The 24,215-nt window shown below is 39.8% G+C and overlaps 1 protein-coding gene across 1 annotated transcript; it reads right to left on the bottom strand.

The window, feature by feature from the left end:
• Positions 1 to 1,452: 1,452 nt before the first annotated feature.
• Positions 1,453 to 23,252, bottom strand: xpnpep2 (X-prolyl aminopeptidase (aminopeptidase P) 2, membrane-bound). The gene is made up of 21 exons (XM_088343984.1): positions 23,120 to 23,252; positions 22,791 to 22,852; positions 21,435 to 21,545; positions 21,291 to 21,354; positions 20,867 to 20,971; positions 17,621 to 17,707; positions 17,404 to 17,547; positions 15,951 to 16,052; positions 15,799 to 15,880; positions 13,994 to 14,198; positions 12,501 to 12,590; positions 12,209 to 12,318; positions 9,310 to 9,387; positions 9,072 to 9,143; positions 8,944 to 9,004; positions 6,661 to 6,730; positions 6,469 to 6,573; positions 4,356 to 4,415; positions 4,194 to 4,270; positions 4,020 to 4,109; positions 1,453 to 2,040 (listed from the first exon to the last, which is right to left on the bottom strand). The coding sequence occupies exons 1-21, from the start codon at positions 23,157 to 23,159 to the stop codon at positions 1,837 to 1,839; spliced, it is 2,019 nt and encodes a 672-aa protein (XP_088200110.1). The 5' UTR covers positions 23,160 to 23,252; the 3' UTR covers positions 1,453 to 1,836.
• Positions 23,253 to 24,215: the final 963 nt, after the last annotated feature.

Here is a 24,215-nt window from a genome sequence, read left to right as displayed (position 1 = left end):
GCATTTTAGTCAGAAAATATAGAAATGGACAAATAAAGGCTTGTGAAGTACTTGTGGCATTTTATCACCACTTGATGGCACTTTGCTTACCATAATTTCTATTTACAGGGACACTCTATCAGATTTGGCCACTAGATGTCGCTGTATTGTTTAGTGAAACTGAAAACAGGTGCTCATTTTTTTGCCCAGCCTTTCACAAAGTTTTTGTTTATTGGAGGTACCCGTAGCAGTAAGATGGTGGAAAATCAGGTCAGCTCCTTCCAGTTGAGCCACATGTTATGTAAAATAAATAAGCTATTTTTGACCTACAAGTGTGGGCAGCACGGCGGCGCAGTGGTTAGCGCTTGTGCGGCACAGTTCATGTCATGGGAACCTGTCGTGGGTTCAAATCCAGCTCCAGACTTCCTGTGCGGAGTTTGTATGTTCTCCCCGTGGGTTTTCCTCCGGGCACTCCAGTTCAGGGTGTCCCCTGCCCACTGCCCGATGATTGCTGGGATGGGCTCCAGCACCCCCGCGACCCTAATGAGGATAAGCGGTACGGCTGATGAGAGAGATGACCTACAAGTATTTGAAAGTGGTGTCCGTCACTTCAAAATATTGTACTGGCTGCTGCCATTTTCGGGTTGAAATTGTCATGATTAATCATTACACTCACCTGTGCCCGCTCGTTTGGCACAAGCTGCTGCTCGTTACCTGACTGGTTCCCCGTCCTACTTAAACTCAGTCCTTTCACTCACCTGTGGTCAGTCCGTCAGCGAACCTCTGTTTTCACAAGGCAAGCATTTCCGACTCTGACTCCCGTCGGTCCCGTTTTGTCACCCGTTTTCCACTCATCCTGGTTTCCCCATTAGTTTCCTGATACGACCCGTTTTTTTTGACCCCGACCACGTTTTGATCTACCGTCCCGGCTAATGACCCAATATTTGACCCTGACCACATTTCGATCTTTCGTCCCGGCTAATGACCTGTTTTTCAGTCTAATAACGCTACGGTCTCCCGCTCCAGAAGATCAACTTCCGTTCCGATCCCGTGAGCGGCTTGCTTCCCACGTCCAGTGAGCACCGGATTGCTGGCGCTGCTTTTCCTTTATATTTCAATGAACTTGTGATTAACGTTACGCATCTGGGTCCTACTTCTGTTCTGGTCGTGACAGAAATCATCATTGCTGCTCCTTTTTGTTGCGCTCAATAGACTCTTCTTTCATCTTTTTGGGGGTTTGGGTTGGCATTTGGGCTGTATTTGAAGCAGTTCTTTTCTTACTTTTACCATTTTCAGCGTAGATAAAAGAAAACCACCAGCACGCACTTAAAGTCACACTTCTCCCACCAACCCTCTCCTCCTTTACTCCAAAGTAATGCGCTCCATGGCTGGAACACCAAGGGTAAGAATAAAAAAAAAGCAGATAGGCGAGGTGCGGAAAAAACTATAAAAAGGCTGTTCGAACTCAGTTGGGCATTGTTAACACATACTTTATAGAGAATATATGTAATTTCAAACTTTTTAAGGACACCTCAAACGACACACCCCACCAATAACTAAATGCAACCTTGTATGATCAAAATTGTTGTTTTATCAATAAATTAAGTTTTTTTACCACTAGGAGGTGCTAAAGAATACACAGTGTCCTTTTAATCTAAAACCACAACCTAGAAGCGTAACAAAATATTACAAGTGCTTCTTGGAACTTAATATTCCCAATCACTAACCAAACAACTTTTGAAATGTACAGTACAGTAAGTTACAAGGTATGATTAGATAGTTGAAAAGTCTTAAAAATTACAGTGTTTTTCTCCCTCTGACAAACAGTAACGGTATACTTAATAATTAGCCTTCACTTTAGAGCCCAGCATTGTATAAGAAAGCCACAGCCAGAGTGATGAGAGTGGGTGAAGAAGAGCGCACATATGACGAAGATCCCGACTCCAGCAAAGGTTCTGTGTTTCTCAACATCCAGCTCTTCTCCTCACGGAGGCCCTGACGCTCCAGCTCGGGGCCCATCAGCTTCCGGATGCTCTCATAGTGATTGTTCAACCATTGCAGCTGTAGCAAGAGAGTTAAAATTTGCATTCTTATATTAAAGAGAACACAACAGCCAAAATGCTATCTGCTTTCCACAATATTGCTCACAAGAAAGTATTTTTGCTCCATGTGAGTATTTATTTATAGTACTGTGGCCCCTCTACATATGAGATTAATTTGTTTCCAGACTGGGCTCGTATCTCGAAATTTTTGGACCTCGAACGAATTTTTACCATAAGTAATCAGTTCCAGGGCCTCTTTAAATGATCTTCCTGACTAATAAAACACATTCAAATAGTATTTGAACATCAAAATATAGTAATAAGAAAAGGAACATGATAAGATAATCCTTTGCTATAAAGTGGTTTAGGTTTTGCATGAAGTTTTGGGCTGAAAAAGTTTTTTGGGGTGCCATCAGTTTAACTAACTGAACAAGCTTTCAGACTACGACGCAAGATGTCAGTGAAGAAGAAGCCAAGGCTAGATTTTTATGCAGAAGATAATGTAAGTTTTTGTTACGGTTGCCCATTGCCCTCACTTGGGCTTGCCCATTTGGCGCCAGCTGCAGCTCGTTGCCTGATTGGCTTACCTCCTATTTAAACTCAGTGCTCTCATTCACTCCTTGTCAGTCCGTCAACAAACCTCTGCACTTGCAAGACTTATATTTTGACTCTGTCCTGTATCCTGCTCATGTCTCCAGTATCTGGTATCGATCCAGCCTGTCTCGTCCGGTCGGGTATCTTGTTCCAGTCTCCAGTATCCGGTATTGACCCCGTCTGTCTCGTCCTGTCCGGTATCTTGCTCGTGTATCCAGTATCCGGCATTGATTCTGTCTGTCCTGCCTTGTATGGTATCTTGCTCCAGTATTTGGTATCGATCCCGTCTGTCCTGTCCGGTATCTTGCTCCAGTATCCAGAATCGATCCCATATGTCCCGTCCTGTCCGGTATCTTGCTCGTGGATCCAGTATCAGGTATCGATCTTGTCTGTTCCGTCCTATCCGGTATCTGCTCGTGTATCCTGTATCTGGTATCGATCCCGTCTGTCCTGTCTGGTTTTGATCTCGTCTGCTTCTGGCTTCCTGTCTTCTGTCTCACTTCTTCCGCATCACTGGCGTTCGTGTTCACGCGCATGACTGCCCCGTTCCCGTAAAATAAAGCTTGTTTGAAAACGCATTTGGGTCCTTCGTCTGTGCAGGTTCTGACTGTACGGACTGACCAGAAATTTACCAAGCAAACACTCATACAAGCGCAGATTGGGGAGAGCTGGAAACTCCCTCCGCCCTGCAGCAGTTGCGCCGGACTGAGGACGAGGTCCGGCGACAGTAAAGTTTGTGTGAAAACGTTACGTGTCTGGGTACTCGGTCTGTTCGGGTTCTGACAGTTTTAGGAGAAGATGACAATGCACGTTTTCAGGGTAGAATAAGAAAACACTTGTTTGGTAACTAAGCTTATTGATATGAAGGTTTGGCCCAACTGATTTTGGATTAGAATATCCCTTCTGTAAAGAGTGCTGCATTCATAGTGTCAAACAATGTAGGGATTTCCAAAGATTTGCCAACTTAGATGGCCTTTCACATCCTTTGAAAGCAGTTAATTAAAAGGGATCAAATAACATAACTAAAGAATTGGGACTGATAGATCCATGGAGAGATAAGAACCTCCAAACTAAAGACTATACTTTCTATTCAAACCCTCATGGCAGCTATTCAAGGATTGATTTCTTTTACATTTCGAGACAACATATGCATACTGTTGTGGAGTGTGGTATAGAGAATATTACTATAAGTGAGCGTATTAATCGGTTTTCACTTATTTCTTATTTGCAAAATTCGTTCGAGATATGAAAAATGTTAAGTAAGAGATTCTTCCGTGGATGAATAATCATATTATGCAGAGGGGCTGCTGTAACTGATGACCTTTTTTTTTTCTTTCAAAAACTTGTCATGTTAAAATTCTAAACACTAAAAGTCATTGTTTGTTGTTATAATCGTTATACTACCTGAACTGTGCTCAGAAGGGAAGTGTCAATCAACTTGCGGTCATACGGAACCAAAGACACGATGTCAAAGGTCAAGTAGTTGTGGCCATACTAAAAAAGAGGGACAGGACAAAGTATTAAGTTACCCATATATAATAAAATACATAATGACCAATAACGTCTCAGCCTAATGACCTTTGTATGAGCGGGCACAACCACCGCAATTTCTTCAATGCGAATCCCAAAGTCGTTATCTTTGTAATATCCGGGTTCTGTAAACAAAATCAGGTTTACGCCCCATCTCAAACGTGAAATAGAATTCAAAACATGTGAATGATGAACACTAAAACGTCTCACCTATCGACGTAAACATGCCTTCTCTAAAGGGAATGTTGTTACTCTGAAAACCTACAGGCCCTAAACAAAAATGGAATACACAGTTTTATTTATGTGGTTCATCACATTATTATTGACATGTGGCAAAAAGAGAAACAGGTGGCTTGCTAAAAATCCAGAAGATAAAAAAACAAACAGATGAAAAACAAAAATAACATTCAAATTTGGTTCAATATAGTAGTATTATGTAAAGTGCTTGTGGTTAAATATTTCTGTCATTATGACTGATCAGTATCACCTATGCTGCTCGTTTGGCACCAGCCGCTGGTGACTACATGATTGGTTCCCCATCTTTTTTAAGCCCAGTCCTTTTACTCGCCTGTTGTCAGTCCGTCGGCAAAACTCTGTTTTTACAAGGAAGCACTTTGACTCTGACTCCCGTTGGTACCGCTTTTTGCACCCATTTTTCGTCCCGTCCAATCCTGATTTCCCCGTTTGTCTCTGGTTACGACCTGTTTTTTGACCCCGACCACGTTTAGTCTCCCGTCCCTGCTTTCGACCCATTTCTGATCCCGACCATGTTTTTGCTCTCCTTTCCCGGCTATCGACCTGTTTTTTCCGTCTTCGGCACCACCATCTACTGCTCCGGAAGATCCACTTCCGCATATGGAACACGATCCGATTCTGTGAGCAGCTTGGTTCCCGCGTCCAGCAAGCACTGGATCGCAGGCGCTGCCCTTCCTCTTTCTCTCAATAAACTTTACTAAACGTTACGCATCTGGGTCCTGATCCTGTTCTGGTCATGACAAATTCATCCTGTTTTTTCTCCAATGAGCTCGTGTTGCTCCAAACCTTACTGTGTGGAGGTTGCATGTCCTCCCTGGGCTTGTGCGGGTTTCCTCCCACATTCCAAAAACATGCATGTCAGGTTAATCGACCAGTTCAAAGTGTGAATGAGCGAGTTAGTTGTCTTTCTCTGTGTGCCCTGCGACTGACTGGCAACCAGTTAGGGTGTCTCCTGCCCACTGCCCGAAGATAGCTGGGATTGTCTCCAGCACCCCCGCGACCCTACTGAGGATAAGCGGTCAGCCTAGACCATTCTCTTAGCATAATTGTTTCCTCCTTGGGGGGTTTGTTTGTGTATGTATCTGTGATAAAACGGGGGAAAGTTTAAGAAAGCACCAAAAGAAGCAATGAAATTGAAAAAAAAAGATGAAACTATCCCTCAGTAATTAAGCGCGATGTTTATATAAGAAAACATCCACCCAACGATCTATTATCTGCACAGCTTAGCCTCACCAAGTCGCGGCGCATAGGAAAACAGAATAGGTAAAAAAAAACAACACAAAACAAAAGAAACCCACAAATTTGGGAGAAAATAAAATACAAGTCTCAATCTTTTAGTGCGTTGTTTATGAAATAAAACAAAAAATGTAAATATACAACCCACCCCAAAACACAAAACCCACAAAATTGGTTGAAAATATCATCATAATAGTACAGTACTCAATAAGTATTATAATTTCAACATGATTGTATGTTAGAAATCCTAAAAAAATAGAAAAATATGTATACGAACAAAATAATAGTATAACAATACGAATATCTAAAGCTGAGTGCTTAAAATCTTTAGTTAAAACATTATAGCTTTCTAGATTGGAATTAAGGTTTGATATTTTTGCGCTTTAACAAAGGATTAAAGGTATAACCTTTGTCATTACTAAATTATAATATTTCTTTTGTGTATTTACGAAAAACAAAATGCAGAATAAACCTGTAAATAGTACTATATTAAAAAAGGAATGAAAAAAACATGCAATTGAAAGAAAATAACAGAAAAAAAACAATACCTAGATAAAAATAAATATTCGAATTAACCATTTACTCAGTGATTCTTCTGAAACGCCTCAAAATAGCTTTCTATTTAGCTCTGTAGTACTGGACATTTAGTGCATTTTCTTTAATGTTTTGAAACATTTAAATTTTATTCTTTAAACTCATTATATTTGATACCTTGTTGAATTCGGTTATTTTTCTACCTTCCCTCGCGGCAAAAATGTCACAAATATAGAAAATGTGTAGATATAGAAAATGTGTGTGTGCGTGTAAGTGCAAGAGAAATTAGGCTGCGTACATTCGTGAACACCAAAATAATTCCCGACCCCGTGTCCTGTGCCGTGGCCGTAGTTGAGGCCCACTTCCCACAATGCTTTGCGTCCCAGCATCTCTATGTTGGCACCTGAAGATGCAGAACGAGCATACACAGAAATTGTCAAATATTGCCATCTAGTGGCCAATGCTTTTGTGTGAATCAGCATATCCTTACCTCTGGTCCCTGATGGAAATACTGTGCGAGATATTTCGATATTGCCCATTAATACTCTGGTGTAGGCCTCCTTGTTGAAGACAAAAATAAGTCAATCTTACTTGATTTAATAGTAAAAATGTCAAAACACTGGCTTATTTCCTCAACATTGGAGCCTTAAGATACAACAGCTAATAAACATAGACCTGTCACGGTTGCCATTGGCCCCGCCCGCGTGGCGCCAGCTGCGGCTCATTAACAGATTGGCTTTCCGTCTTTTTAAGCTCAGTGCACTCTCTCTTACTTTGTCAGCCCGTCAACGGACTTCTGCCCCGCAAGACGTTGGTTTCGACTCCTGTCCTGTTGGTATTTCCTGTACAGTATTGTTCCCGTTTATTTTGTCATGTTTAATATCAGTTTTCAGTTTAGTTTCCGTCCATTTTTGTCCTGTTTATTTTCGATATCCTGATTCATTATCTATCCTGTCTGTCCCGTCCTGTCCGGTATCGCCCCCATCTGTCCGATATCAACTCAGGCAATTGGAATCGATCTCGTTGGTCTCTGGCTTCCTGTCTTTCCACGCCAGACCGCTGCCTAACGTGCATGACTCCCCATTTCCTATAAGATAAAAAGCTTGTGTGAGAACGTCACGCGTTTGGGTCCTGATCATGTTCTGTTTCTTGACCTAATGGTCTTCTCCATTTTTTTTTTGGACCTGAGTTTCGATTTACAAGCAAGATTACAAAATGTTAACGGGATAGTGTGTAATATTTAGTGCCACCTAGTGGTATAAACAAAACTTTCATTCAGTAAAAAAAGGATATGAATACTAGGCAGAAATACCTGAACTGACGTTAATATTTTATAAAAAAATCATAGGTCGTTAAATTTGTATTTTGCCATGTTGGTCTGGGATTATGCTGCGACAATGTGCTCCGTGGCACTGGTTTTTGTTTGCATTTAGACAACAATACCACCTAGTGATTAAATATTAAGCATTGGTTGTTTAACCACAGGGTTGGGGAGTAGCGGAATACATGTAACAGTGTTGCATAAACAATACACCCCCAAAAAATGTATTGTATGTTGTTAGGGTTACAGAAAAAGGTTACAGGTACATTTAGTGAGAATAAGAATTACTTTGCAGGATTACAATTTGTAATACAAAATGTTGTTGAATGTATGGACAAATGGTTGAAATGTACTTTCCAAAAATTACAGAGACGGTGTCTTCTTAGAGACATAACTGTGTGCTCGAGACAGCTCACCACCACCATCAGCTCTTTCCAGTTAGCATGTGCATTTCAACCCTAAACACAACTCCTATAGAGGGTGGCGTGATTATATGGACCTAGAAAATACAACAAGCATAGAGTAGGAGGGCGCTAAACTTCTCACTACTCAGATTCTGATATTCTCCCTACCATATATACACGCAAACAAGTAGGAAAAACAAGCCAACGGAAAATAAATGGGGCAAAACTTGAGCATAGAATCTATGGTAAAAGACAGCTGAAATTCAATCTTTTTATCTTTAGAATTATTTTTGCTATTCACCATGCCTGGGGAAAAAAATAGAGAAGCAAATCTTCAAGTGGTTTGAAGCTCATAGACAGAATGAATATGGAGTGTCTCAACTATGTTAGTTTGCAAGCTCTCAAGATATTAAGGGTTTACTACTTCCACAGGTTTGTGTACATTTTTTTTTCCCATATCTTTTATTATGTGGCTATTTTTAAGCCATTTTAGGAGGTCGGCTTCAATGTGAGTATATATGGTAATCAGGGTTGGGTAGGGTTACTTTAACTGGATTACTTTCAATTACTTTTGGATTACTCCAATACCAAATATGCTAATAAAAGACAAAATAAACTAAATATGAATAAAATATGACTCACAACACGTGGTAAGCTTTCTCTCCTGGCATTGATCTCTTTGATCTCCGGCAAAACTAACATAAAATGCGACAGAAACAAAATTAAAATAAATCCAAACAGCTTGCCAACATCATTTTTGCCGTTCCATGTATTCCAAGCTTGCACAAAATTTAGTAATTTTATTCATATTTAGTTTCCTTTGTCTTTTATTAGCATATTTGGCATTTTACTAATCCAAAAGTAATTGAGAGTAATCCAGTTAAAGTAACCCTACCCAACCCTGATGGTAATTCATAACTCGATAGATACTTTCTGATTAACACCCCTCGTAATCTGGGGAGTACGCAGTTACTATTTGATTGAAGCAGCTAGTAACTTTTTTTCCGATAACACGCCCAATACCGCAATTCCCTATGCTATGTATTACCTTCTGCATAGCTGTGGGAGTACCCCAATGCACTGTCCTTGTAATGTCTGTGGTCCCGTCCCTGACAGTGAGGAAAGAGTCCTGACACGGAAGTATCCAAAAAAGACTTGTATTGTTTTGTTACATACAAATACTGGCCACCAGAGTCCACCAGGTACATCTCGTCCACCGTCAACTTCCTGTTGCTTTCTGCTGTTGGACTGCAGCCAAAAGGAACAATTATAAGCAACGCCTTTCTGAAAGATTCTAATGGTTAGCCATTGCTTATAGCATTTCCCATTATATGTTAGCATCAGGCTAAAACAGTTGTTTGGAATTCGCAACACTGAGCAAATGAATCACATAGGCACACATGTTGACATTTACCTGTAATGCGCCAGGGCAGCATTAGGTCCACTTGCTGAAATGGTCTCAAAGCTTGGGCCCCTGTTGTCTTTCTGCTTGCTAACAAAATATAGATGTTTTTTTTATTTCACGAGTAAATGTTAACACAAATAATTTCCAAATTTTATTTACAGTGCATCCGGAAAGTATTCACAGCGCTTCACTTTTCCCACATTTTGTTATGTTACAGCCTCATTCCAAATTGTATTAATTTAATCTCTTATCTCAAAATTCTACACAAAATACTCCATGATGACAATGTGAAAAAGTTTTTTTTTTTTTTTATTTTTTTTTTATTTTTAAATTTATTAAAAATAGAAAACTAAGAAATCACATTTACATAAGTATTCACAGCCTTTGCTTAATATTTTGTTGATCCACCTTTGGCAGCAAATACAGCCTCAAGTCTTTTTGAATATGATCCCACAAGTTTAGCACACCTATCTTTAGGCAGTTTTGCCAATTCTTCTTTGCAATAAGTCTCAAGCTCAATCAGGTTGGATGGGAGACGTTTGTGCACAGCCATTTTCAGACCTCTCCAGATATGTTCGATCGGATTCAAGTCTGGACTCTGGCTGGGCCAATCCAGGACATTCACGGAGTGGTTCTGAAGCTAATTTTTTTAGATCTTGGCTGTGTGCTTTGGGTTGTTGTCCTGCTGAAAAATGTGAACCTTCGCCACAGCCTGAGGTCAAGAGCGCTCAGGAGCATGTTTTCATCCAGGATAACTCTATATATTGCTGCATTCATTTTTCCTTCTATCCTGACTAGTCTGCCAGTTCCTGTTGCTGAAAAACATCCCCACAGCATGATGCTGCCACCACCATGCTTCACTGTAGGGATGGTATTGGCCTGGTGATGAGCGGTGCCTGGTTTCCTCCAAACATGGCGCCTGGCATTCACACCAAAGAGTTTAATCTTTGTCTTATCAGACCAGAGAATTTTGTTTCTCATGGTCTGAGAGTCATTCAGGTGCTTTTTGGCAAATTTCAGACGGGCTTCCATGTTCCTTTTACTGGCCACTCTACCATACAGGCCTGATTGGTGGATTGCTGCAGAGATGGTTGTCCTTCTGGAAGGCTCTCCTCTCTCCACAGAGGAACGCTGGAGCTCTGACAGAGTGACCATCGGGTTCTTGGTCACCTCCCTGACTAAGGCCCTTCTTCCCCGATTGCTCAGTTTAGAAGGCCGGCCAGTTCTAGGAAGAGTCCTGGTGGTTCCAAATGTCGTCCATTTACGAATAATGGAGGCCACTGTGCTCATTGGGACCTTCAAAGCAGCAGAAATGTTTCTGTATCCTTCCCCAGATTTGTGCCTCAAGACAATCCTGTCTCGCAGGTCTACAGACAGTTCTTTTGACTTCATGCTTGGTGTTTGTGCTCTGACATGCACACTCAACTGTGGGACCTTATATAGACAGGTGTGTGCCTTTCCAAATCACGTCCAATCAACTGAATTTACTGCAGGTGGACTCCAATTAAGCTATAGAAAGATCTCAAGGATGATCAGTGGAAAAAAGATGCACCTGAGCTCAATTTTGAGCTTCATGGCAAAGGCTGTGAATATTTATGTAAATGAGATTTCTTATTTTTCTATTTTTAATAAATTCAAAAAAGGTAAAAAAAAACTTTTTCACATTGTCATAATGGAGTATTTTGTGTAGAATTTTGAGATTAATTAATACAATTTGGAATGAGGCTGTAACATAACAAAATGTGGAAAAAGTGAAGCTCTGTGAATACTTTCCGGATGCACTGTAGGTTTCGCGAGCTTAGTAGTCCAAAGACGGGCATTTGTGATTGTTAAATTTGAGTTAAGAAGCAATATTTACCTGTTTTAATCAGTAACATGCAATCAGATGCCTCAATTGTCATGATGGAAATATAAGATAATTACATATAAAATACATTATTATATAGATTATTTTATTATTACATTATTATATACAATACATTATTACGTATCATATTTAATTTAATATATTATATTATAATATACCCCGCGACCCTACTGAGGATAAGCGGTGCAGCTAATGAGATGAGATAATATAATATATTGTTCAGTGTTTAAGTTGTTCCTCATTTAGCTTAACAATTCTGTAATTTTCTTTTTCCAAATTGCAGACTTTTTATATTATATTGTGAGTATTATTAATACAATTAGTATGTTAAGTATTATTATTGCTGGGGGTCTGCAGTTGCAGAGTGAGGCACGCAATTCTTTTGCGGCATGAGAGCGGGCGATAGTGAGACCAAAGATTCACACTTGACATACACCTCAGCCCCAAATAATAGAATTAAAGATGGTATTAGCAAGCTAACAGCAAGTCAAGTCATGTAGATTTTTTTCTTGTTGTGTAGACTTTCCAGACTGGAGCATCTATCGATGATTCTATTCAATGGGATCAACTCATAAACTTTATTGATAGGTTGAGGTAAAACAATAGAATGTTTTTTTTGTATATTACAGGTTATAAATTGCGTTCTTGCTCTCCCAATTAAATGATGAAATAGATGTAGGTTCATTGATTTGTAAATCAGACCGTGCTTCATCAGACACGAACCTCACTGCAAGTCACTGGTGAGATCCAATTCTCATTGCGGCCAATCGTGGCTCTGCTTCAGAAAGAAAGAAAGCTAAGATTGGTGGGCAGCTGAAACCTAAGCGTTTGTGATGTACCCAACCCGAGGCACCTACTCTCAAAATGGTCACCCCCAGAGATGAATAAAAAAAGGCATTTTTGCTTTTAAACTCATGCCTTGTGTTTGGATCATCACAGGCCCATAAAGAGTTCTAACAAATGTGTGTTGATTGTTTTGCCTCAATAGATTAGAAAGTTTTAAGTTGATGTGTGATTTGGAGATTAGGTTTGGAGCCTGACCTGCGGCAGTGATTGACATATGCAGAGGCGCTCAGCTCCGTCTCCTTTCCTGCCGGCACCGTCTTCTCCAACCACATTAGAAGCTGCATGACGGCCACCGCATCTCTTACCTAGAACGCCGACACAACCACAACTAGAGCTGGAGTATCTTCACAATGAGTTTATAATTAAAAGGAAAAAAAGTACATATTCCTATCTGAAGCGAACTGTATTCAATTTTAACAATCCAAGACCACTGCTAATAATAATAACAATAGTAAATTTCTCATGCATTTGTGTGAGGTTGACGTACGTGAGCGTCCCGCAATATGCGCTGCTCGGTTTCATCTTTCACAGCTTTGGTGGTTAGCACAGGAGAATAGGAAGTGCTCATTAGTTTGTCCTGAAGGATGAACATCAAGAAAACATGTAATAAACGTGTTGCAAGTGTTTTTTAGGTTACTTGATTGCAGACATTTATTTGAGTAAGATTTGGGAAATTGTGTACAGTGGAACCTCGGTTTTCGAACGCCTCTCAGTTCGAACAAATCGGTTCTCGACCCAAAATTTAGAGAAATTCTTGCTTCGCTGTTCAGTCAAATAATCGGAGTTCGAACACCGGTACGCTAGGGTGCGATGCTGAGCGGCGTACGGGTATAGATTGCCCCCACCCCTCGTGAAGAACTGTTATCACGTGTGGACGTGTTTCGTTTTGCTTTCGCTTTTAAAATAGGTGTAGGAAGTGTTTTAGCCCCTAATTATGCCTCCGAAGAAGGTCGGTGCAAGCAGAAATGTTGCTACTGGTGAAAAAAGAAGAGTAGTGCGTACAAGTATTGCATTTAAGAAAGAAATAGTAGCAAAATATGAAGAAAGTCTGCGAGTTATCGATCTTGCTATACATACAGCATGGCTTCTGCTGAGCACCACAAAGGTAAGAAATCCTATTCATAATTCTTTTCTTTACCCTTTGTTTATTTTTACGCGTTCATGTTAGCGTAATCTTTCGTACAGAAGATTACGATAACGCGAACGTACGATTAGCCTGGGTTAGCTTTGTTTAGGTAAAACATTCAGGGTGTTGGAACGGTTAAAAATGATCTACATTACTTTTAATGGGAAAAAACGATTTCGGTGATTGAACAAATCGGTTTTCGAACAGGGTTCTGGAACGGATTATGGTCGAGAACCGAGGTTCCACTGTATTTCTATGAGTGTTTTTAGTTTCCTATACCTTTACTTTTACTTGAGTAAATTTGTGAAGAAAAAACTGTAATTTTACTCAGCTATGTTAGGCAACAAATCCCCCCACGTAAGTACGCAGCTGTCTGTCTCCGCTAAGGCACATTTATTTTGACGCAGAACTCAGCCCAGCTCTACCATATTTAACCAATCAAACGTAGCAGCCTCGTCAACTGACCATATTCAACTTCAGTGGGTGAAAAGTTGTTTACAGATGAAACAGATCAAAAAACGTTGTTCTGAGACAATGTCAGAAACTGGACATCAAAGCTGTTGTTTCTGCAAAAATCTAGCAGGTGACACTAAGGCATCATAAATAAGCAAGGAACAATCAACATTGTCAATACAAAAATGAACGCTGTTTAATCATTGTTTTGTAGACTTTTTTGTTTTTTTTTTATATAAAAATGCATATTTTGTAATTTGGTATAAAGTGGCAAAGTTAAATAAGGGAGATTTGTAATATTTGGTAGCACTGTTAAGGTGTCTTCACCCAAAATGTTTTCCCAGGTCACCCACATTTTTGTCTCTTAAGTACGCATCAATCGTCCAAACGAGGTTCCGTACCTGTGCTTTGATGACCTCGTAAAGTGCGTAGTTGGTGTACTCCGTGCCGATCCACACTTTGGCCTCCGGTCGGCTGTTCACATACTCCTTCAGGTGACCCAAGATGGCGTCGTAGCTTCGAAGTTGCACGCAGAGTGGACCGCTGCATGAGGCGTTCAAGTACACCCTCAGCTCTTCCGTCACCCGTTCGGTGTGCAAAAAGAGCCTGGCAGACATGGTTGGGGATCAAGATGCAGATCAAATCATCACATAAAAAAGTGCTATTGCAGGAATAACTCTCACACGTACACTACTGAATGCAAGTAAAATGTTTTTACTCTGTTCTCACTGACATACATGACTTAAAACATTTACCCACCACTATAACATTTTCTCTCAGACTATAAGTACATTCATTCAAGCACACACACACACACACACACACACACACACACACACACACACACACACACACACACACACACACACACACACACACACACACACACACACACACACACAAAACTGAAAAAACATTACGTTGCTAGAACTTTACCGTGCACAAACTGAAAATATACTACAGAAATCAATGAAATACTTAAATGCCACTAAAATGTTTTGTGTTTTAGCAGTTGCTCGAGAGGTAGCATGCTTGTCTTGGGACCAAGAGGTCAAAAGTCCGATTCCCTGTTCTTCCGAATTAAAACATCGAAGTATCCTTGGGCAAGACACTGAAACCATAGTACCCCTAGTGCTTTGCATGGCTGATGATGCTATCGGTGTGTGATTGTCTGTGTGTGTTAATGGGTCAGTGTGAAATACATTGTAAAGTGCGGTGGGAGGTCTTGTATGACTTTAAAAGTGCTGTATAAATGCAGTCCATTCACTATTTACTTATTAACATTACTGGCACACTCTCTTGATAAAAAATCCCTCTACACACTGTTTACATCATTATTTCTATCGGCCAATCATTTTACTGTTCTGTGATCAAGACACCTTTAAGCCTGGAGCTGCTTTTGTAACCTGGGGGATTTGATAAAAAATAAAAGGTTCAGAGGATGGCATTAAGATTTACTTAATTAAAACACTGGCACGTGCTACTGAAAGCTCACCTCCCTACTGTGACACTATATCACACAGTACTAAAACCCTCAAGCTTACACGCAAACAACTAAAACGTTGCAGAAACTGTGTCGCACACAAAAATAAAAAAAACTACACCTCCTAAACTAGTGACATTTTGTCACAAAGAGACCAATGAAACACTGTCAAACCCAAGTGACACATATTCTACTTTGTAGTTATCCCTAATCTATTGTGGAGGTTACGTTCCAAGAAGAACACGTGATGGACAAAATCTGTAAAGTAGAAGCCATTTTGTTTTTTGTTGTATACAATAAAACCAAAGAGCAAACCCCTTTAAACAGGCTCAAGCATGTGTTTAACAAATAAAAGTTCTGTTTATTCATGTTTTTTAATACAAAAAACTAGATATACTGTCAAATAATAATAACTGGGGAGACTCTTTATCCAATCAGAATGCAGAACTCAATGCATGATGCGTAACCGTGAGAAGCAAACTGTTATATGCACACATTCAGACGAAGCAATTTGACTTTATAACCCCTAAAAATTGGTGTGAGAGAGACATATTTTGGGTGACGGATGTTGAATTATGGCAGACGCACTACTGAAAATGATACTTATATACCACAAACATGTTGTTACATAACAGTAAGATGTGTGAGTATTTAAATGGTATGTGTCAGAAGCAATTCTTGATCATTGATGGCCTCAAATTAGAATTAAAAAAATATATGTACCAGATCTCATCCATGGTCAGAAGTGTGTAAGAGTAGAAGAAAGGGTTGTATGGAACGTCATTGCCGCGCATATTGAATAGCCCTTGAGAGTGAAAAAAATACATGTTATGAGATTTGTATAAATTTATTTTTCTGATCTGGAAGTCACTTACATGCTGTTTCATCGAGTGCAGAGAGCAGAAGAGCAGTGGGCTCGTAAGGATTCTCTCTCATCTGATTTCGGATCTGGTCCACTTTCATCTGCCAGGACCTTTCTGTGGATGTTACTATCTGACATTAGTCACTTACTAGGTTCTACAAACCGTTTTAAGATAAGTACGACTTATTAGTAATTACTAAGTACTACCAATTTGGCTGTCCGATGTTTTAAAAATCAAAATCCATAACGTACGTGAAGGCATATGATGCTAATGATTTCTTAAAACAGAAATGAAATTAATGCTTCTGCAAGTCTTTTGACCTTATATTACAATTTAAAATTTTGTGAAAATCATATATTTTTCGTACTCTTATGCAAGTATCGCGTTGGTGCCAAACTGGTATGGTTATGATAATTATATTTTTAATATTTTTTTATTTTTCTTTTCTTTGTTTTTGTGAATGTGTTTGTCTTGCTGTCGGTTATGACCAGGGTAGATAGATAGATAGAAATATTGGACACATGCAAAGGAGAGTGCATAGTATGCCAGTTTGTTATTTAGACTATTATACCTCACTGTTGTCCGTTGTTTTGACGTTAATGCACTGTCTACAACATTGTCACTATCAGCCAATCTTGTTGCTGTTCTTTATTTTCCACACTCTTGAGTGCCGATCTTCTTTAAGTAACCTGGGAGATCTAATAAAACGAAAGGGACAGCTTTTAGAGCAGGTTGGAATATCTTATCTGAGGTAAGGGTTTCTCTCCTGTTTTCCCTGCAAGTTCAAAAGCCATTGATGTCTTTTCTCCTTATTTTGCAGAAAGAGAGAGAGAGACGGGGGGGGGGGGGGGATAGAGAGATAGAGAGAGAGAGAGAGAGAAAGAGAGAGACATTTACTTAAAACTAATTTGATTTTTCTTCTCGCACACTGTATTTATTCAAGTCTTATGTTACCTTTACATTTTTTTTACTTATTACTGATTTTTTAATTTCCTTACTAATTCAAATTATAATACTTATCTTTAGATCTTATTTTATGTAGAAAACAAAGAAGTTTTTTTTTATGTTTCCCAGTGTCCCCCCCTTTTTTTTACCTAAACCCTAACTCCAGCAAAGCAAACAGAGAAACAACAGAGAAGATCCCCCACACATCTGCTAACTAAGAATATCTATTTGCAGCAAACCATTATGTGCCTTTTATATGTTTTGTAAATTTGCACAGGGATTAAAATCTCAGCAATGTAGTTAAACATTTGGTTTAAGTCTCCTTATCTAGATTTGCAGTCAAAATTCGGCAAGCATAAGATTTACGATGCTCTCCATTTGTTGCATTTGCTACTGTGTGACTCATCGGCTAAGAGGCTGATGGACACCGGAAGAACTCCTGACAAGCGTAAAAATATCAACCGGCTGTTTCCGACCTAGCAGCATTATTTCAGGTATTTATCAGGGTAAGCAAACACACGTATGACCCTGTCAGGCAGGCGGATGAGGTCATCGGGCGGGACAGGTGGTCGCTCCGACCAGACCCGGTCCACCAGGTTGCCGGGCATCGACTTGAGAATGCGTTTGCTGGACTCCAGAGTGACTGCATAGCTTTCCTGCGTTTCTAAATGGGAAAGGGAAGCCGATGAAACCCCATGAAATAGTCAAACAACAGAGTTAAACTGGCGGCGACTGACTGAGCGAAAAGAGAAAAGGGTCAAATCCGATCTGGCCGCCGGACGGTACTTCAGAGATGAGCCATTCTGCAATTCTGCTTATGGACACTGAAGTGACACAAATTACACAGAGTCATGAGTTCTGTGTCTTGACCAGGGTCGGGTAGGGTTACTTTAACTTGATTACTTTCAATTACTTTTGGATGACTCCAATACCAAATATGCTAATAAAAGACAAAAGAAACTAAATATGAATAAAATTACTAAATCTTGTGCAGGCTTGGAATACATGGAACGGCAAAAATGGTGCTGGCAAGCTGTTTGGATTTATTTTCATTTTGTTTCTGTCGCATTTTATGTTAGTTTTGCCAGAGATCAAAGAGATCAATGCCAGGAGAGAAAGCTTACCACGTGTTGTGAGTCATATTTTATTTATATTTATTTTATATTGTCTTTTATTAGCATATTTGGTATTGGAGTAATCCAAAAGTAATTGAAAGTAATCAAGTTAAAGTAACCCTACCCAACCCTGGTCTTGACATATACACTTGAACAAGATCGATAGCAAAGTTCTATTTCACACTCCTAACGGATAATCAATTTATAACACAACCTAAATCTGCTTTTCTTTTAAAAGTCCAATATTTGTGCAATGTTTAAACACTAGAGGTCACTGTATTGTGAAGAACAACCAAAAACGAATACAAACAATACAAAATACAGGGACTCAAGGTGACCAAACCGCTTAGTTTAAATAACCCAAATTGGGTTCAAAATAGGGCAGCACGGCGGCGCAGTGGTTGGCGCGTGTGTGGCACAGTTCTGAGGTCATGAGATCGAACCTCCTTGTGGAGTTTGCATGTTCTCCCCGTGATTGCGTGGGCTTCCTCCGGGCACTACGGTTTCTTCCCACATTCCAAAAACATCCATGTCAGGTTAATTGGCCGGTCCAAATTGTCCCTAGGTGCGAATGAGCGAGTGAGTTGTCTGTCCCTGTGTGCCCTGCAACTGGCTGGCAACCAGTTCAGGGTGTCCCATGCCCACTGCCCGAGGATGGCTTGGATGGGCTCCAGCACCCTCGCGAGCCTACTGAGGATAAGCGGTGCAGATAATGGATGGATGGGTTCAATATAGGCTCAACCACTACGTGAACAAAACGGAAACGAGTTGAGTAGCCGGGACGGGGGGATCGGAGCGTAGTCGATGGTCACAAACAAGTTGAGTAGGCGGAATGGGAGATCAGAGTGTGGCCGGTGGGCAAAGACGGGTCAAGTAGCCGGGGCGAGAGATTGGAGCGTGGTCGAAGGAAGGAAGGAAAAATTCATGAAGCCGGAGACGATCGGGAAGCCACGGGACACGAGCAGGATACAGGTAAAGACGGGACAGACGGGAGCCAGATTCAAATAGTGCTTGCCTTGCATGTGCGGAGGTTCGCTGACGGACTGACAAGGAGTGAATGGAAGCGTTGAGTTCAAATAGGAGGGGAACCAATTAGACAGCGAGCAGCAGCTGGTGCCAAACAAGCAGGCCCAGGTGAGGGTAATGGGCAATCATGACACACAATGCTCTTTGTTGCGGTGTTAAAAACAAAACAACCCATTTCTTAATGGCTGTTTTCGACAAGCCTATATATTTTTACGTGCGCTAAAACCCCAAACGACACATTTGGAGAGTTGTTTTAAACAAAATGATCAAATACTGGGGAAATTATTTTTAACCAAAAATAATCCTCTTTTTGCATTGTTAAAAACACAATAACCAATTTTGAGGAGTAGTTTATTTTTACATATTACTTTTAACAACATTTTTATTTTCGGGGGTGAATGATTTTAACAAAACAATCCTCTTTGTGGGGTAATAAGAAATAAAATGACTGTTCTAAACAAAACATTCAGACCTTTGCTGCCTGTTAACGAAAAAGATCAATTTGCATTTTAATGTTTTATTTAAAAACAAAATTATTACAAATTTTAGCGATATTAATTTGAACACAGTGAAAATATGTATATATTTAATTTCATACCAAATGGGGAAGGCATGTACAGTGATTATCAGTGAAAAATTTTGGTTATCCATACAAAAGGTTTGGTCAGATAAACCCAAATAGTGGATTACTCAGCCCCAATGTTCCCTCTAATTTTCCACGGGTCTGAGCGTTCACACAAAGTCGGTGAGCAATACTTGAAACAACAGTGAGCAACAGCAATCCCAAGTGCGGCAACTAAGCCATTATCAAACATGTCCAAAACTTGACATCAAGTTACATTTTGCTGAGTTTCCGGCAATGCAAAAAAATGTTTCACTTTTGAATGAATTGACTGATGTATTATTGCAAAGGTTGTACGGCCTACAAAAGTCATTTGTTTTCACAACAATTCTTTCACAAGATTTCTATTTCTTTTTTTTCCTGGTATCTTTTGTCGCATAATACTAACATTTTTGGGGGCTTATTTAGTTGGTTCCACAATACAGAATTGTATTTAATCACATTTTTTAGTGGAAGTACAATGTTGGCAACAAGATTGACTTGGTATAATTGGAAATTATTTGAATGTAACACAAACTTTTTCTTCTTTTTCCCTGTTTTTTTTTCTATTTTTTTCAATTCCTTTAAAAAAAATCTCATTGTGTTTATTTTTTCCTAGCTGTTACTTTTTTCTTTTTGTTCTCTATTTCCTCTTTTTTCCTTTGTTTCTTTCTTTTCTTTTTTTCTGGCTTTTTTTCTGAATTTTTCGTTCTTTTTCTCTTCCTTTCGTTTCTTTTTTCTCAGCTTTTCACTACTTTTTCATTTTGGTATTTTTTTTCTTTTTTGTTCTATTTGCCCCCCTTCCTTTAAGGCATTTTGTGCACAATTTTACATAATATTTGGTCGTGCAGGGATTAAAGAAACAAAAACAACCTGAAGAGCCGTTTGGGACCCGGAAGAGCCGGTTCTTTCTAGTGAGCCAAGCCGAAGAAGCCAGTTCTCGAAAAACTCTACTGACTTTACTCAACTTCGTTCTACTTCGACATTGACATCAAAATACTGCATTTAGAACACAGCGTCAGGGAACCCCGTGTATTTTTACCTTCATGCACTGTAACTTTGACTTAATTACTTTTGATTTTGAGCCCTGATTTTTGTGAGCTGGCTAGGTTTTCTTGTGCGCGTAAAAGCTCGGGGTAGTGCGCAAATTGCGCACACACGCAGCTTAGAGGTAATATTGCTCAGCGCTTTACCCAAATTGGGTTATTTCTGACCCACTTTTCCCCCAGAGTGACTCCCACCATCTTTTTGCAGCTCCCAGTTGCAGTCCATCTGTCTCTCCGCTTGGACCCAGTAGCGGCTGTCAGTCCACAGTGCCGCTTTCCCCGGCGTCACCACGGCCGTCCCTGCAGACGGGGATTCTTAGTCACAGATGCCAATGAACGCACTGCGGTCCGGCTAATCTCGAATAATATATGCAGGACGGGACACTGGGAGATTGAAGGAATTTAATAACAGCGAACCAATACACTCGCCATCTTTCATCTCATTATTCCACATGGAAGGATCAAGTGAGTGGGATCATTAATCGCGAATAAATCATCATTTTCAGATTTAGTGAGGGGGATGCTGTCAGTAGGAGGATAAAAGCAGCTAAAATGTGGGATGGTGAGTCATTGGAAGGACGAAGACAAGGACGACGAGGAAGAAGAGGGATAACTGTACCTGCAGAGCCCGTAAAGCCGGTCATGAAGGCCATTCTGGCGTCACGTGCTCCAATATATTCGCTCTGAGGCACAACATTGCTGTTAATCATCACACAAGCAGAAAGCAGAAATGCTCTTTTATGATGACTGACAAATGCCTTACCAAGTGGGCGTCCGTGCCTGGGATTATATAGGCCGAGATGTTGGAGGACATCATTTGTTCTCGAAGATCCTGCAACCGGACGCTGCTGTTCACAGCTGTGCTTGGGAGGTACTGAAATACACACGCAGACATAAAAACAAATGAAAGACAGATTCATTTAAAATATAAAAAACTGCTGATTCGGCTATCTCTGTATCTTTCCTTGTAATCATTAACTGTGCGTAGGCATCAAAGCGTTTGAAGCACCTGCACAACAACAACAATCTGACTCATTTAGACTTTGTTATCATACATGACAACTTTTTGACGATAAAAAGGGATAGATATTAGGGCGCACTTTCTTTTCCGCCCGTAACACAATCCATCTCAAGGATATTAAAACAAACAAACAACATATGTTTACTAAAAACCGGAAGTGGCATACTTTTACTAAAACAGAAATCTAATGCGATCTTCGGGGTGGTTTATTCACGCACAAAACTTCAAAATAAAACAGCCAAGCAGCCGTAAACTCAAATACTAACTTGAGTCTACATTTTATTTGGTTGTTTAAATTTGAAAAAGCGCTATTTAAAAAAACAACAACGCGATAAGTGTTTTGAAGGTGCAAAAAGTGGTAGTCTAACGCGCAAAGAGGTAGTGTTAGCAGGTAGGAGTGATAGAAAAAAGTATGACAATTTTAGAAACATTTAATTTAAACTCACAAATTTTCACAAAGGAAGACTGCGGCCAGGATTTGAATGCACAACCTCTAAATTGTGTGCTGGAGGTTCCAATCACTCACCACTGTGCGGCCAGTTTAGTAAATAAACGAATGAATAGACAATTAACTAAATAACTTATTTAAAAATGAAAAACAAAACAGTCAAATTATACAGAAACATCTTTCAAAGACAAAATTGCTCTTTTTGAAATACACTGTGTAGTATCTGACCACCATTGTCATTCTACCGTGTCGTGCAACTGAAAACGAGTGCTACAAAGCACAAAGAAGGATACAGAGACTCAAAGTAACATATTGCATGGATTTTCTTCTCATTTTTCCCCAAGCTTTTCACAAGGTTTTTGTTTTTGGCAGCAAGACAGCAGGCAATAACGTCAACATTTCTCACAAGTATTTAAAAAACCAACAACACGTTTGTATGATAGTTCATGTATTCTAGCTTATTATTTAACTCAATATTGTAATTTTGAAATAAATTAGGTTTTTACCACTAAATAATAAACAATGTCCCTTTAAAATAACAAAAAAAGTATACATGCAATATGTGTAAATCATAAAATAGTTTGGCAAAAAGCAATTTTATTTTAATTTGAATTTGAAATAAAAAGATACCAACAGTACTCAAAGCTTACCGGTGGGGACACAGTGCAGTTTCTTTCAGTCAGCTCATACAAAGCGCCTCCATTGACATTTCCTGAAATGAGAACCTTGAAAAGTGACCCAAAGCCAATTTCTCAGCACTTTTCCTCAAGCGCCAAGTTGGTTCTTCTACAGAGGGCTACGCCTGCACTATTTCTCGAACTATTGTGATATGATAAAACACAACACATCTCATTTAATGAACGAAGATGGAAAATTGCAATTTTCACGATGAAAGGGAAACTATATGAACTCACAAACCTTATTATTATTGTAAAATGCATGTAAACATAGGCATGAAGTTTAAGATAGCCAAGCTTACCTGTCAAGACCATGGAAAGAAGTGCCAACGTGAGAAGCATCGTGCGAGTGGAGAAAATACACAAGTGCAGGGGACCAAAGAGTGTTTGGCCTTACTGGAGCAGGTGCAGTGTTGAGCGTTTACTCAATGTGAGTTTGCGGCATGAAGCGGATGTACTGTAGGAGGATACCCTCCCACCCTCTCTCTCTCTCCCTCTCTCTCTCCCTCTCTCTCTCCCTCTCTCTCTCTATCTCTCTCACTCTCACTCTCTCTTGCTCTCTCTCTCCCTCTCTCACTCATTCTCCCTCTTCGTTTCTAACTCACCTTATCATAGACACTTCCCTTCCTACTCGTTTTCCTTCTCCTACCTCAACTCACTTGTCCTCTGACGGCAATCACATGATTTGTCAGTTTTTATTTTTTACATTTCTGTTCTCCATTCTCATATTCGTAATTGCAATGTTGCTGGGCCCTTTTAAGTGTCACTAATGCAGTTTCCGTTGTGCCCCAGACTGGCATGTAGTAAAGCCAGGTAGCAGGATTTTAAATCACTCTTTGCCTGCAGTTTGGTATTTGGCATTGTAGAAAAAACTTAAAGGTATCATCAAATTCTCAAAGGTAGGCTGCGCAGTTTGAGGTGTCTTTAAAAATGTATAAATATATTTGAAATTATATATTTTCTCTATGATGTATGTGCAAACAATGCCCAAAAGAGTTTAAGGAGCCTTTACATATATATAAATATTTATTTCACTTATCAGCCTTTTATCTTACTTTTAACTTTGGTATTCTGACCACAGATTGCATTACACAGGGGAGATGTTTTTGTTTTTTAAATTATAGGATGAAAATGGTAAAAGTAAGAAAAGGACTGTTTCAAATACAGTCCAAATGACAACCCAAACCCTCAAGTTGAGAAAGGAAAAGTTTATCTAAAAATTTCATATTCTTGTACGCGCAACGAAAGGTGCTTGACAGATGCTGGAATGATGAGTTAACCCAGTATGTGGCTTCGAATATTTTAACATTAAGGACTCCATATTTTAACATGCAATACGTGCCCAACCAGGACATATGAGCGAAAGGGGCCACAGCCTTGGCGCAAAACGCGAGGCTG

Source organism: Urocampus carinirostris, chromosome 9 (assembly GCF_059441175.1).
Source record: "Urocampus carinirostris isolate Australia breed hairy pipefish chromosome 9, RoL_Ucar_1.0, whole genome shotgun sequence".
NCBI lineage: Eukaryota > Metazoa > Chordata > Actinopteri > Syngnathiformes > Syngnathidae > Urocampus > Urocampus carinirostris.
Note: the sequence above shows the minus strand (reverse complement) of the source record. Positions and strands in the feature narration are given on the sequence as shown.

Bases quoted from the DNA above. Each gene is read 5' to 3' on its own strand.
- xpnpep2 (XM_088343984.1), bottom strand. From the start codon at position 23,159: ATGCTTCTCACGTTGGCACTTCTTTCCATGGTCTTGACAG. The intron at 22,853-23,119 runs GTAAGCTTGGCT...TTCTCATTTCAG, and splicing joins TCTTTCCATGGTCTTGACAG to GAAATGTCAATGGAGGCGCT. The intron at 20,972-21,290 runs GTACAGTTATCC...CCCCGTCTGCAG, and splicing joins CGGCTTTACGGGCTCTGCAG to GGACGGCCGTGGTGACGCCG.